Source organism: Loxodonta africana, chromosome 4 (assembly GCF_030014295.1).
Source record: "Loxodonta africana isolate mLoxAfr1 chromosome 4, mLoxAfr1.hap2, whole genome shotgun sequence".
NCBI lineage: Eukaryota > Metazoa > Chordata > Mammalia > Proboscidea > Elephantidae > Loxodonta > Loxodonta africana.
This window is the reverse complement of record NC_087345.1, coordinates 14,771,523-14,787,527: the sequence shown is the minus strand read 5'-3', so window position 1 is coordinate 14,787,527 and position 16,005 is coordinate 14,771,523. Positions and strand designations below refer to the sequence as shown.

The 16,005-nt window shown below is 40.1% G+C and overlaps 1 protein-coding gene across 1 annotated transcript in view; it reads right to left on the bottom strand.

The window, feature by feature from the left end:
- Window positions 1–5,642: 5,642 nt before the first annotated feature.
- The window catches only part of DMC1 (DNA meiotic recombinase 1), a 54,040-nt gene continuing 43,677 nt past the window's right edge, over window positions 5,643–16,005 (bottom strand). Inside the window, exons 12-13 of the mRNA XM_064283540.1 lie at window positions 13,123–13,239; window positions 5,643–5,754 (exon numbers count right to left, since the gene is read on the bottom strand). Coding sequence (XP_064139610.1) covers window positions 5,685–5,754; window positions 13,123–13,239 — 187 coding nt within the window. The 3' untranslated portion in view covers window positions 5,643–5,684. The remainder of the gene's footprint in view (window positions 5,755–13,122; window positions 13,240–16,005) is intronic.

The following is a 16,005-nucleotide window of genomic DNA, read 5'->3' as shown; positions in this document are numbered from 1 at the left end:
CTCTAAAGAATGATTGAACAGGAAAGTTCTAAAGAGATGTTAGAGGCGATCTACTTCAGTCTCTTTATTTTCTAAATAAAAATGCTATGTTTTTCCCACATCTTGACTCCCATGTTTGTGACTCTAGCTGGTAATGACTTCACGTGTGTCTCTTTAGCATCCTGGTGTTTGGCCCTTGATTGTACCTGATTCTAACTAACCTTCTCAGGTAAAAGCCTAATCTCTCTCTGTCCCCCTTCATTCCTGTTATGACAGAAACATAATCCCCTTTCATGAGTTAAAAGAACTTTAATAGTCACCAAATATGTCTTCAGCTGTGACTCTGCCTTCACGTCCTCTCTTTATATTCACTCTAACATCAAATCTTAACTCTTTTTTGAAATGTCTATCCATTTCATTAATACCATCCCAGTCTCATCCTTTATCATCTCACAACTGAATTATTTTAACTATTTTCTAAATTGCCTTCCTGATGCCAGTGTTATTTCCTTTATCCATTTCCATGTCTCACCAGACCGATCCTCCTACAATATCACTTTCATCTGTTTTAAGAGTATAGCGGTTAAGAACACGGGCTTTAGTGTCTCCCACTTGATAGCTTTATGACTTTGGGAAACCAATTATATTACCCGTCTTCAATTTCCTTTACTGAAAATGCATTTCATAAAAGCTATTCTTATAATAATAGGATAATACTGATATCTACTTAACAAGGTTGTTGTGATGATTAAATGAAATTACATATGAAAAGCACTAAGCCCAGCAGCTAGGATGAGGTAAAAAAAAAAAAGGATTTGATAAATGGCAGCTAATAATTAGTAGCAGTAGTGAACTTAAAAACACACAGTCCTCCATCAGCATGTATAATCAGGGCCTCCTGAGAATTTTCATCGGTGCTTGGATCTATGTGGGAATAATTCCCAAGGCAGGGGAGAGCGAATGACAGTCAAGGCCAGGAAGGTGATCCCTACTAGTTGGCTGAGTGTTCTTACTGAGTCAGTCTTCTCTTTCCACGCCAGCCCAACCCCCAATCTTCACCCACCACTGCCTTGGCCTGGAAGATTCTAACCTGTCACCCTAGATATAGAGGATTCTCTTAAAATGCCCGCTTCTCCTGTGTCCGTCAGAATCTTTGCTTTCGTTCAGGCTCCCCACCCTGATCCTGGCTTTCTGATAGGCTTTCTGGCTCCTGACCATTTGGAGGGGCAAATATAGGAGTTTGTTCTTCTTATATTTTAGGTGGGAAAGCTGAAGCTCAAAAAAAGGGGAGGGAGCTCACACTGAAACCATGAATGTGAAGAATCCGGGAGGCCAGCCTTTTCTCTAGGTCCATGCCAGATCTGCCAACTCAGTCAAACTCCAGGCCGTGAACTGAGCTTTTCCACACTTTGGATTGGGATATATTTTTACTTTCCAATCCAATATACAGTGAAACCTGTGAGAGCCAGAATTCTATCGGACTGCCTTATTTTTCTGAGTCTTGCAAGTTTTCCATCTTTGATAGAGTGCGGTCTTACTATGTTTCTATTGCTCTCTATTAGTGGAAAATATTTGAATTTTCCGTCTCTGACAGGTTTCTACCTTACACATGTTCCAGCTTTCGCAGGTTTTACTGTACCTCCTCCAAGCAGCCTGTCCTGATTTGATCTCACCAAGTTGGGTGATGTGATAATAACTTGGAGGGACCCTATGGTCAAGAAAGAGTTCTTTGAGGTGACATTTAAGTTGAGGCTGAAAAATACGAAGGAGCCAGCCATGTGAATATCTTGGGGTCAGAATGTTCCAGATGAGGGAAGAAAGACAAGGCCCCGATGTGGGAAAAATCCTGGGTGTGTAAGGAACAGAAAGAAGGCCAATGTGGCTGGAACAAAAGATTGAGGGGAAGAGTGGTGGGAGATGATGTCAAAGAGATGGGTAGAAGCCAGACCATGTGGCACTTCGTAGGTCAAGGAAAGCTCTTTCTCCTGTGGGATGGGTTTGAACCACTAACCCATCAGTTAGCAGCTGAGCACTTAACTATTGTGCCATTAGGGCCCTTTACCTTGGGATTAACATCTGGCAAATTCATCTGCGATGTCAGTTCAGTCTAAATTGATAGAATTGAAAATGTATGAACTAATTAGGGTTTTTAATTCTAATGGTAACATTTCCTTCATGTCCAGGCTCAAAGAGGCAGATTCAAGAGGCAGAGAGTCTACATGCTAAACTCCTTAGCATTAAAGACATGGATATATACACATTAGGTCTTGGATTTAATGTTCTCCTAACAGAAAACCTTTTCCTGACCACCTGGTCTGAAATAGCATCTCCCAGCTTACCCTTTCAATACCCTTATCCTGCTTTATTTTTTTGCACAACATTTATTACTGCCTGATTTATAGTACATATTGTCTATTAATTACTGTATTTGCCTCCTCCCACTAAAATATAAACTTCATTAAGCCAGAATTTAAAAAATTTTTTCACCATTATATCCCCAGCATCTACGACAGTGCCTGGCATGTATAAGCATTCAAAAAATAAAAGAAAAAGAATATATGTGTGTGTGTATATATCTGTGCATGGCACAGTGGTTAAGTGCTTGCCTGCTAACTGCTAACTGAAAGTTCCACAGTTCAAACCCACCAGATGCTCCTCGAGAGGAAGATGTAGCAGTCTGTTTCTGTAAAGATTACCGCCTTGGAGACCCTATGGGCAGTTCTACTCTGTCCTACAGGGTTGCTATGAGTCAGAATCAACTCAAAGGCAGTGGGTTTATAGACAGAAAATGAATGAACTGAAATACTTAATATATAAATGGACAATGGCCAGACCACATACAACAATAGAGACCTGACCCACAACCTCTGCAGTAGTCAGTCCAGGAACCCAAGCCATAACCTCTGCAGCAATGGGCCTGTCACAGTTAGGACTTGGTCAAGGATGGCAGCTTCCCTGTTTTTTGTCAGAGAAAGCCAAATATGTTCCCTGAAACAATCACATAAGACGACCCACTTCTAGTTACCAACCTCCAGCTTCCTCACATCAACCACCTCCAATCAGAGCATACCGAAGCCTTTCTCTCTCTGTTTTTCAAGCCTTCCCTCTTTTTCACTATAAAGCTTTCCCATTCCCCTGCCTACCTTTAGCTTTCTACCAAAAGCAAATGATGGTCCCTTACTCTCTATAGCCAGGTCTGAATAAATATCCTCTGTTTATTCTAATTTGTGTGATCTTCGTTTATTTCCACAGAAAGAATAACCTACCAGGAGAGAGGTATGCTCTTCCTAGTGCGTTTTCTAACTTGGTGAAGTATAAGAGCTGCAGATGGCATCTTGGCTACCAAGCAGGGAAGACCTGTCTGAGGACATCAACATGGAAGTCAGCAAAGCTGGAGACGGAGGCAGGGAGAACAAGTCCTGATGATGTTGTCTGAGATCTTTGCTCCAGCGGGGGCTGAAGTCAGCTCTACTTCTGGACTTCTCAGTTTCAGGAACCAATGAATTCCCTGAAGTTGCATTTGCTAGTCTGAGTTTCTGTGGCCTGCAACCAAAAGAGTCTGGACCAGTACAACCTTTTCTTAGAACTAGGAACCAGATCTATTTCTACAGTCAGGTGGAGAATGAAGATTGGAAAGCACTGATGCTTTGGTCACAGGTGAAGTATTGAGCCCTGGCCCAGAAAAGCTTGGTGCCCTTGGAAGAAAGCCCTGGTGAGCTACTTCTGAAAAATCCAACACTGCAAACCTGTGGGGCACAGTTCTGCTCTAATACACACGGGGTGCAGTGAGTCGGAACCAACCTGACAGCGACTGGTTTTTCTAGAAAAGCTCAATGGGTCTTTGCCTAACACTGGGTGATGTGTTTGCTGGTCCAGGTACTGCACCCTCTGTGCAGTGCTGTCCCAGAGTTGGGCCCCCAGGCTACATTTTAGCCCCATTCTTCCAAGCAGCTCCTGGCAATGTGGCTGGATCGAGAGAAGTTTCCACCCTTAGCCACTTGCCGTATTGAAGCCAGACAGAACGGTAGGCTCTTGTGTTGAGCCCAGGTCACCAACCCTACTGACCACCTCTTGGTGGCAAATTCCATTTGATCAGGGATACTCAGCTTAACCCAGAAAGAGTTTCTGAATTTGAAATTCTGGGAGTTTTATTTCCTTTTCTACCAGAAGGCTCTGGGCTCTTCACGTAAATTGGTCCACACCTTCTCCAGGGGTTGGCATACCAGGGAATCTCAAGGAGATGCACAGTTTTAACCAAGGAACAAAATCTTCCCTTCCGGAGGACAAAGGTTGCCTACCTGTTTTATATTTGCATACTAAAAGAAGCCATTTAAGTGACTGCAGAATAAAGAAAATCCGCTCCTAGATGACTTTGTGTCTGCTTATACAGAGCAGCTGCTTCTGTGGTTTAAAAAAGTAAAAAGAGAAAAAAGCTCTTGTTTACCAGTACCCGGCACTGTGAACAATTTCTGCTTGTCAGGTTGGTTTCCTCTTTGTTTCCAAATCTCTGCTTCTATAATTTTGCACCTTCTGTCTCTCAGCTTAACCTTTCCTCTCCCAGTTTTGGAATCCTACTTTTTCTTTAAGGGTCAATCCAAGACCACACCACTGACAAATTAATTATATAATCAATTGTTCTATAATTTTTTCATATATATTAGTCTTTTCTCCTAACTAGTATACACACTTTGAGGGCAGAAACCGTATCTTCCCTGTATGTTCTTCAGCACAAAGCATTCAACAGACAGCTGGTGAGTGAGTTGTAACCAATGGTACTTGGATTTTTATATGAGGTGACACAACAGAAAAGCTTAAACTTTTTTGAAGTCTATAAAGATTGCCTTTGTAGATATTATTAGTATTTTAATTTTAAAATATTCTCATCAGACATACATTTTGAAAACAAAATTTTATTTTTGTTTAATGGTCAGGAAAGACAATATTCTTTTAAACATTTCTAAAATTAGTATTCATACATTTTACATTTCAACTAACTTAAATATTTTTAAAAAGATCTTGAATTCTCTAAAACTCACAATGTAAAAATCCTGCTACCTTTATCACCCTGAATTATAAAGTTTCCATAATAATTACTTTCCTCTTTATCTTCCCAACAAATATGTATGTAGCAGAAATACATTTTTTAAAGTAATTTCAACTTGTCAGAAGGTCAAATGATTCAAATTGTGGCTTAATTTAATGTTTCTTTTCTGTTGCTATAAAGGCGAATGTACAGTTTGACACTGTAAATAAAAAGAGCTTTTGTGTGCGTGTGTCCTAAAAACATTCCTCCCTAATTGAAACTTCTCCCTGTTTTGGAAGTGCAGTGGTAACGTAGCCCAGAAAAGTGTTGGAGGGCACATTTCTGAGTGCTTAGACTTTCTGTCTGCTTAGTGGCTCACTTCGAGAGGCTAAAGTGAAGGAATCAGATCGCCCTTCCCCAACTAGTTTTCAAAAGGTAGATCCATATATCTCTACCTGTCTATCTACTGAAAATACATATTCCTGAGTTGACATGCCATGCATAGTTATCTGAACTCAGAAACCTTTCAGATAAATATAAGATTTAAATCTCTTTTGCTGACTTTCCTTTAATAACATGTGAAAAAAACAAACTCTTATTTCCAGATCTGAAATTTGAGACTGCTTTTCCATTTCTTCAGCTCCTAATAAGCACTAAGAAGCAATTTGCATCAATTCTCCACCTACTCCTTGGCATCCCCGATTCCTCCAGCAGTTATTGCGAAGGTGGCTTCATTTTCAGGCATCTCGGGGCTAGCAGAATACAAGGGAACAGAGGTTTATAAAAAGCTCTATTTCTATAAATACTGTAGTCATGTCACGGGCCTCATGCTCCCATCAGTCTGAGTCTCCAGAGACAGCTCGCAGAGTGGGACAGCTAAATGTGGACTACAGAATTTACTTACAAGGATCATCAACCCTTTCACACATAAACTGAACAAATTCTATAGATATGTTTCTAAATGCCAAAAATATCTCCCCAAACTTGGAAACAGGACAAAGGGATAACTGGATATTCGTTCAGTGCAGCGCCAGGCATTGTCTAGCAGACCCTCGGGCAGATCTGAGTCCATAGGCATGTGAGCCTTTCTGACTGACTGGGCTAATGTACTTCTGAAAATCAGCCAAAGAAACCCCTACAGATTACAATGGATGGCGCAGATCTGGGCAACGTTTTGTTCTGTTGTGGTGGGGTTGCCGTGAGTCAGAGGCCTGCTGGACAGCAACCAACAACAGACGAATGTAGGGGAAAACTGTGGAAGTCCTTGAAGTGGACTCAAAGATTACTAGTACCTTCAATGGAAACAGGTTGTCCAGTTCTGTGAGAGCCCTGTGCCTCTCATCGTCTTTGAACTATTTTATATCTCTGTTTTAGAAAGCTATGAGTAATGCATATTATTCTTGTCCAGAAATGTAAATTGTGTGTGGTGGAATGCAACTGATAACTGTCCAATGGATACTGACCTGTTTTTCTCAGGTTTTTAAAAATCTATAATTTTAACATTCCTTATTTGACTACATAAACGTGGTACTTTGATTTCTCCTTTGGTCAGTTATAAAATCTTATTGGTTCTCTCATTTATCAATGAGTTAAATAAAATCTTTGACCTTTTATATTTGTATGTGAGTCATGGTTATATCATCTTTTAAATTTAATCCTTCAGTATACTCTACACCTCTGAATTAGAGGTTATTTGTAGAGAACTGGTAGCAATGTAGATGATTCTTGTCTGAGGGCAATGCAAATTATTCCAGTCTATAGCAGCGCAACTGTATTTCATTGTGTAGAGAGGCAACTGATTTTCTTCCAGTAGAAAAGATAACTTCAAATGTTACAATTTATTGCCCAGAAGGTTATTAACCTGTCTTGGAATCTGTCTTGGAAGAAATACAGCCAAAATGCTCCTTAGAAGCAAGGATGACAAGACTTCATCTTACATACTTTGGACATGTTATCAGGAGGGACCAGTCCCTGGAGAAGGACATCAGGCTCGGTAAAGTAGAGGATCAGCGAAAGAGAGGCAGACCCTCAATGAGATGGACTGACACAGTGGCTGCAACAATGGGTTCAATCATAACGATGATTGTGCGGAAGGTGCAAGACCTGGCAGTGTTTTGTTCTGGTGTACATAGGGCATAGGGTTACTATGAGTCGGAACTGACTCAATGACACCTAACAACATCAACAGGATATTAAACAGTTTTCCATCTATTAGCAAATTTATTTCGGTATTCTTTTGACTTACTATATAAATCTGTCCTTCAAACTCTTCTTTGAATCCTGGTTTTCTCACTAATTAATGAGTTGAATTAAATCTTTGACACAAGTTCATTTTATATTTATTTGCATGTGTCTTAGTTATATAACCCATTGTCATTGAGTCGATTCTGACTCATAGTGACCCTATAAGACAAAGTAGAACTGCCCCATAGAGTTTCCAAGGAGCGGCTGATAGATTTGAACTGCTGACCTTTTGGTTAGCAGCTGAGCTCTGAACCACTTCACCACCAGGTTATCTAGTACTGCTATAACAGAAATACCACAAGTGGATGGTTTTACTAAACCAAAATTTATTCTCTCACAGTCTAGGAGGCTAGAAGTCCAAATTCAGGGTGACAGCTCCAGGGGAAGGCCTTCTGTCTCAGTGGGCTCTGGAAGAAAGTCCTTGTCATCAATCTTCCCTTAGTCTAGGAGCTCCTCGGCACAGGGACCCAGGGTCCGAAGGGTGTGCTCTGTTCTGGGCACTACTTTCTTAGTGGTATGAGGTCCCTCTGACTTTCTGCTTACTTCTCTCTTTTATATCTCAAAAGAGATTGACTCAAGATACAGCCTAATCTTGTAGATTGAGTTCTGCCTCATTAACATAACCGCCTGTAATCCTGCCTCATCAACATCATAGAGGCAGGATTTACAACATCAGATCGCAAAATGGTGGACAGCCACACAATACCGGGAATTATGGCCTAGCCAAGGTGACATCCATTTTTTTGGGGTGACACAATTCAATCCACAATGGCATGTGAATCAGGTTTTAAATTTTGAGAATCATACTTTAGCATGTATTAGACAGCATAAAGCAAAAACAGTATAGATTGTACAAAAAAGCTAAGTTTCATAAAGTCAATATGGATGTTAGACAGCTTTAAAGAGTTACTGTGCCTGGCTAGGTTGATTAGGAAAGGCTTCAGAAATAATAACTGAAGAGACTTCTGAGGAAACAGAAATGGGGCTATCCTAGGTAGAGAAAACAGCATGAACAAACAATCACAACAACAATAAAAAAAGAAATAGAAAAGCTTGTTTGTGACAGGGAAGTTGGAAAGAATAAGAAATTTGGTTTAGATATGCTGAGTTTGAGGTACCTGTGGGACATTCATGTACAGAAGTTCTGTAAGCAGTTGGCAATTAATAACCAAAACTTGAGTAAAAGGTTAGACTAATAGGAATTTGAAAATCACTGAGCATAAGAGAAAGAGCCTACTGTAAATACTTTGTGCTGTTATTATATCCAGGTTATGGTGACTAGATAGCAAAATATATCTAGCTACCATTTATTAAGTATTAATTACTAGATGCCAGGCTCTCCCTTATATTACTTTCCTTAACCTTTATGATAATCCTGTCAGGTATGTATTATTATCCACATGTTACAGAAGACTGAGGTTCAGAGAGAAGCAATTTGCCCAAGATTACATTTTTGGAAAGTGAAGATGCCAGGGTTAGAGACCAAGGTATTTGACTCCAAAGCTCATGTTCTTAGTCATTCGATTAGATTGCCTCTCAAAGTGTTTTTTTTTTTGGCAGCGGGGGTGAGGGGGAAGAGATTAGGCAGGATGCTTTGAGCTCACTATGAGTCAAGTTACTTCCCTTGGGAAATAGCAAAAGGGTCTCCCCGAAGGATGGTAATTGGGTATAGATGAAGTAGCTTTTGCTAGACTAAGACTGGAGATGAATAAGAAGGTCTAACTAGAATTAGAAAGTCATCTTTTGGTCTTGATGGAAAATACTTGGACAGCCATTTACGAACGGCAGGAAGGAAAATGAAAAGTCTCATATAGAGGAATAAGGAGTTGAGAAAGAGCGAAGTTGAGCACGGTATTGGCAAAGTTGAATCAGTTTTTTGTTTGTTTACTTTCTCCTAAAAACAGAATCAGAAACAAATACTTCAGAACCTTGACCATTTTTATATCTTTTCATTTTTTGATAATTATTTAAAATTTGTTATCCCTTTGAATTCAGTAGAATTCTTTATTTGTAGTGTCCACTAATCTCAGATATGCTAAGTGAAGTCAAACAAATAGGGTTTTCATTCACTCACTCAAAAGTTTTAAAGAGGGGAAAATGTGCATTTAGGGCCAGGAGAGATTATGGAAGCAGTAACTGTAGTGATGTTCAAGGAAAATGGCTGGGCTGCTTTTTATAGTCACTCCTGTACACCTGGAAATTTTCCTTCTAAGAACTTTTTTCCTGCAAGAATTCTTGGGAATTCTGTGTTTTCTTTCAACAAGGAAAGTCCTTATATCTCTTTAAGGGTAGTCGTTGAAGCCATGGAAGTAGCTATAATAGACTAGCTATGACTACCTTCAACAGTAAACCAAGAAATAGTGTAGTGGTTAAGAGTATAGTCTCTAGAGTCAGACAGCATAGATTTTGGTTCCATCTTTACTGGTTATGTGATTGGGGCAAGTTCATTCATTTTATTTGTTAACAAAATTTTTATTGAGCATCTATTATATACCTGTTGCAGGCACTTGAGATCCCTAAGTGGAAAAAAAAAAAATAAAAAGACAAGAATCTCAGCCCTTGTGGGACTTATATGTGGGGAAGGAAAAGACAAACAATAAACAATGAACATAATAAATATATTATGTGATATGTTAGAAATACGTTAGTATGTGAAAGCTGGACAATGAATAAGAAAGACTGAAGAAGAACTGATGCCTTTGAGTTGTGGTGTTGTAGAAGAGTACTGAATATACCATGGACTGCCAAAAGAACAAACAATTCTGTCTTAGAAGAAGTACAACCAGAATACTCCTTAGAAGCAAGGATGGCAAGACTATGTCTTACATACTTTGGACTTGTTGTCAGAAAGGATCAGTCCCTAAAGAAGGACATCATGCTTGGCAGAGTACAGGTCAGTGGAAAAGAGGAAGACCCTCAACGAAGTGGACTGACACAGTGGCTGCAACAATGAGTGCAAGCATAACAACGATTGTTAGGATGGCTCAGGACCGGGCAGTGTTTCATTCTGTTGTGCATAGGGTCGCTGTGAGTTGGAACTGACTCGACAGCACCTAACAAAAACAACGTTAGAAAATGACATCTATGGGGAAAGAAAAAAAAAAAAAAAAAAAGGGCAGGGTAAGGAGACTGGAAGTAAGGGAATTGAGAGAAGACCAGTTGCACTTTTAAATGGAGAGATCAGGACACACTTCCTGAGAAGGTACCATTTGATCAGACTTAAAGTAATGAGGATGATAACCAAATGGAAAGTCGTGTGGGGGAAGATTGTTCTAGCCAGAGGAAACAGTAAGTGCAAAGGCCCTACAGTAGGAGCAGGCCTGGCATGCTTATAGAACATCAAGAAGCCCATTGAGGTTGAGGGACAGTGAGAAAGGGGGAGAGCAGGAGGAAGGTAATAGGGCCAATCACATAGTGCCCTGTAAACCACTATAGAGACTTGGCCATTTACTGAGTTGAGAAGGGAAGCCATTGGAGGGTGTTAAGCAGACGAGAGACATGCTCCTTATCTTTTACAAATGATCACTTTGGCTTCTGTGCTTAAAATAGACTGTAGAGGGACAATGTTTCCTAACTGCTTGGGGCACTGGTTTCCTCATTGTGAAATAGGCGTAATAACCTCTATCTCTTAGGATTGCTGTTATATATATTGAAGTAATATGGATAAAGCACTTGGAGTTTGGCGTAGCACACAATAGCCACTCAATAAATGTTAGCTATCAATACCATCATCATCTTCTCTCCCAAACAGTTTTCTCTAAAGTTAAGGAGAATTCTTTGTGAGAAATCATTAGGGACCAGAAAGAAATGAATACATGCTGCACGATAAACTAAGTTTTGGTATTTTACGCTCTGATCTAGTTTTGTTGTTTTTATTCAAATTTATAGAAATTTGGCGTAACTAACATCTATGATAATTTACTTTAATTATCTTTTATTGAATCTGCAGAGCCATAGTAATCTCTTGGGGCTGTAAGAACTAGAGGAATTGTTTGTTCCTGTAAGTTTAGAGGACTTGATGAATATACAAATGAACGAGCATGTAAGTGAAGTCATATTCATTTATTAATTCAACAAATAGCTATTGAGTACCTACTATGTGCCAGGTACCATGCTAGGTGCTGGGGATATTAGTGAACAAGACAGAGTCCTTGTTGTGAAGGAGATATTCATGTAAACAATTACAAGTCAGAGTAAAAAGTGTCAAATATTCTAGTAACAAGATGGAACAACCCAACTCACTACTTAATTCAACAAAGAATATCTGTAGCAAATTTCTAGAAATTGCTGAAACTCTGCAAAACACAGTATTTATGTATTATAGTCTCCTGGAGGTACAGGTGATAAAAAGTAAATGATCCGAATCTAAATCAGACAGATGGGGGAACTGATTATTTAATATTTATTCAATGACAATGAATAATAAACACTGTGATTCATAGCAAAAACCAGATTAAGAACCCATCTGATTTTTTGGCTGCTTTTTTCTGCCTGGGGTAGACCTAATACCCTAAGTGAAAGAAGTAGTACGGTTGGTTAATCAGTCAGTCACAAATATTGCACATCTACTGTTATGGATTGAATTGTGTGCCCCCAAAATGTGCTGTAAATCCTAACCCCAAAGTAGTTATAAAGAGCCCTGGTGGTGCGGTGGTTAAAGCATTCGGCTGCTAACCGAAAGGTTGGCGGTCTGAACCCATCAACCACTTCACAGGGGAAAGATGTGGCAGTCTGCTTCTGTAAAGAATTGGAAACCCTATGGGGCATTTCTACTCTGCCCTATAGGGTGGCTATGAATCAGAATCGACTCCTGGCTGTAGGCTTGGTTTTTAGTGGTTATAATCCCAGTCGGGAATGGGTTTTCTTTGTTATGTTAATGAGGCGTTATTAGTGTAGGGTGTGTCTTAAATCAATCTTTTTTGAGATATAAAAGAGATTAAACAAGGAAGCAAAGAGCAGAGATGGGGGAAGATAGGTGCCATGCCACATGATGATCACCAAGGAGCTAAGGAACAGAAGCTGAAGAGACAACGACCTTCCCACAGCGCGGACAGAGAGCGAACCTTCCCCTCGTGCCCTGAATTTGGACTTCTAGCCTCCTAAACTGTGAAAAAATAAGTTTCTGTTTGTTAAAGTCACCTACTTGTGATATTTCTGTTATAGCAGCACTAGATAAGTACCTACTATGTCCCAGATGCTAGGAACACAGTGGGGAGCTGGCAGGTGCTCTCCCTAGCCTCAGGGAATTTACTGTCTGTCACACACTAGGTATGATACAGAAATCATTACCAATAGAATGTAAGTTCCATGAACAAAGGGGCTTGTTTTTTTTGGTTCATTGCCCTATCCTCAGAGGCTAGAACAGCTGACACATGGTAGATTCTCTGTAAAAATTTGCTAATGGATAATCCTTAATTAAGTAAAATACTGTGAAAAATACAGAGTACAGTCTCAACTGTAAGGATCAGGGAAAAGTTCCGTGAGGAAGTGATGTTTAAAGTGAAACCTGAGATGCAAACAGGCGTTAACCTGGCCAAAAGAAAGGCGGCTATGTTTCCATGCTCTGTGCTTTCGACACTTACCATGCCTTAGCTGGGATTGATTGTTTCATTACCCAGCTGCACTGTAAGCTTTGGAAGGTCAGGTATCAATCTATTTGTCAACAGAGTCCCTGAATCCCTACTGCCTAGCACACAGTAGGGACTTCCCAATGAACTGAATGACTTTTGAGAAGGAAATTACAAACATGTAGCATCTGCCAGTGGTGTAATTATAGCCTTTCAAAAAAACAAAAAATAAATAAACCCATTGCCCTTGAGTCAATTCTGTTTAATAATACCACATGCACAAAATCCAATGAGGAATAAGACATTTACCTGTCATAAATCTTGGCAATTCTCAGTTCTCCTCTTCCCTTTCGCAAACTTATTCTTGTTGTTGAAGCATGAGCCAGAATGTGTCCCCCGATGGGTTTTTTGGGATCTGCCTGAAAGCTGAATTAATAAAAGGCAGTTTCAGATTTCTTCATCTGGCTGCAATCACAAGGCAACATTTCTGTAGGGATGCATTCTAAATAAGCAGAGGCTTCTTCACAGACTACAGAGTGGGGTGAGTTTTGAGCTGCCGTATACCCTATTGTCAACTAGTTCAGGCTTCCTTCTGAGATTCCTATGGTAAATATTTCATGTTTTGTTTGACTTTTTAAAATTGTTTTATTGTGGTCAAAATATATATAAAAAACATTTGCCAATTCAACATTTTTTTACATGTACAATTCAGTGACATTGAGTACGATCAACATGTTGTACACCTATCACCACTGTTGCCAAATTATTTGACAACCATTATCGGAAAACTCAGTGCCCCCTAAGCAAACACTCTCCCTTTTCCCATCCCACCCACCCTGTAAGCACTAATAAAGGTGCTTTATCTATCAGGGCTTCAAACTGATTCATTCTGGTGTGAACTCCTGCTGGGAATTTGCATTCAAGTTCGCAGACCATGCTAATGCTGCCTGTTAGGGATCAACTCTGAGAACCACTAGTAGAGGAGTGGTTCTCAAAATTTGTTATACATAAGAATTACCAGGGAATCTGCAAATTCTAAGAAGGGAATGAGTCAGTTCAAGCCCTGGTATCTACATATTTGCCTATTTCTTTCTTTCTTTTTTTTTTTTTTAAATTGTGCTTTAGGTGAAAGTTTACAGAGCAAATTAGTTTCTCATTAAACAGTTAATACACAAATTATTTTGTGACATTGGTTGCCGATCCTGCGATGTGTCAACACTCTCTTCTCCTCCGCCCAAGGCTCCTTGTTTCCATTCGTCCAGTTTTCCTGCCCCTTCCCACCTTCTCGTCTTTGCTTTTGGGCAGGTGTGCCCGTTAGTCTCCTATGCATAAATTGAACTGTGAAGCCCATTCCTCACCTCTGTTATTGTTGGCTCCATGTTGTTGTTGTTATTAGGTGCCATCCAGTTGGTTCCCACTCATAGTGACCCTATGCACAATAGAACGAAACACCACCTGGTCCTGTGCCATCCTTACAACTGTCACTATGCTTGAGCCCACTGTTGCAGCCCCTGTGACAATCCAACTCATTGGGGGTCTTCCTCTTATTCACTGACCCTTTATTATACCAAGCATGATGTCTTTCTCCAGGGACTGGCCCCTCCTGATAACATGTCCAAAGTATGTCAGATGTAGCCTCGCCATCCTCGCTTCTAAGGAGCATTCTGGTTGTACTTCTCCCGAGAGATTTGTTTGTTCTTTTGGCAGTCCATGGTATATTCGATATTTTTCACCAGCACCACAATTCAAAGGCATCAATTCTTCTTCTGTCTTTCTTATTCATTGTCTAGCTTTTGCATGCATATGAGGCGACTGAAAGAAAATACCATGGCTTGGGTCAGGCGCACCTTAGTCCTCAAGGTGAGATCTTTGCTTTTCAACACTTCAGAGAGGTCTTTTGCAGCAGATTTGCCCAATGCAATGAGTCTTTTGATTTCTTGACTACTGCTTCCATGGGTATTGATTGTGGATCCCAGTAAAATGAAATCCTTGACAACCTCAATCTTTTCTCTGTTTATCATGATGTTGCTTATTGGTCTAGTTGTGAGGATTTTTGTTTTCTTTACATCGAAATGTAATCCATACTGAAGGCTGTGGTCTTTGATCTTCATCAGTAAGTGCTTCAAGTCCTCTTCACTTTCAGCAAGGAAGGTTGTGCCATCTGCATAACTCAGGTTGTTAATGAGTCTTCCTCCAATCCTGATGCCCCGTACTTCTTCATATAGTCCAGTTTCTTAGATTATTTGCTCAGCATACAGATTGAATAGGCATGGTGAAAGGATACAACCCTGACGCACACCTTTCCTAACTTTAAATCATGCAGTGTCTCCTTGTCCTGTTTGAACAGCTGCCTCTTGATCTATGTACAGATTCCTCATGAGCACAATTAAGCATTCTGGAATTCCCATTCTCTGCAATGTTATCCACAATTTGGTATGATCCACACAGTCAAATGCCTTTGCATAGTCAACAAAACACAGGTAAACATCTTTCTGGTATTCTCTGCTTTCAGCCAGGATTCATCTGACATCAGCAGTGATATCCCTGGTTCCACGTCCTCTTCTAAATCCAGCTTGAATTTTTAGAAGTTCCTTGTCGGTATACTGCTGCAACCACTTCTGAAATACCTTCAGCAAAATTTTGCTTGCATGTGATATTAATGATATTGTTCAATAACTTCTGCATTCGGTTGGATTACCTTTCTTTGGAATAGGCATAAATATGGATCTCTTCCAGTCATTTGGCCAGGTAGCTGTCTTCCAAATTTCTTGGCATAGATAAGTGAGCTGTTCTAGCGCTGCATCCATTTGTTGAAATATCTCAGTTGGTGTTCCGTCAATTCCCAGAGCCTTGTTTCTCACCAGTGCCTTCAGTGCCTTGGCCCTATAAAATAGACCTGTTTAATCTTTGGCTGAAGGGTGAACCTCAGGAGTGACTTCAGTACTGAGTTAAAAGGGTATTAGTGGGCCATACTCTTGGGGTTTCTCCAGTCTCTGTCAGACCAGTAAGCCTGGTATTTTTTTTTTTTTTTTTTTAATTTTGTTCTACATTTTTCTCCTGCTCTGCCCGGGACCCTCTATTGTGATTCTTTTCAGAGCAGTTGGTGGTGGTAACCTGGCGCCATCTAGTAGTTCTGGGCTCAATCTGGTGGAGGTTATGGTAGTTGTGCTCCATTAGTCCTTTGGACAAATT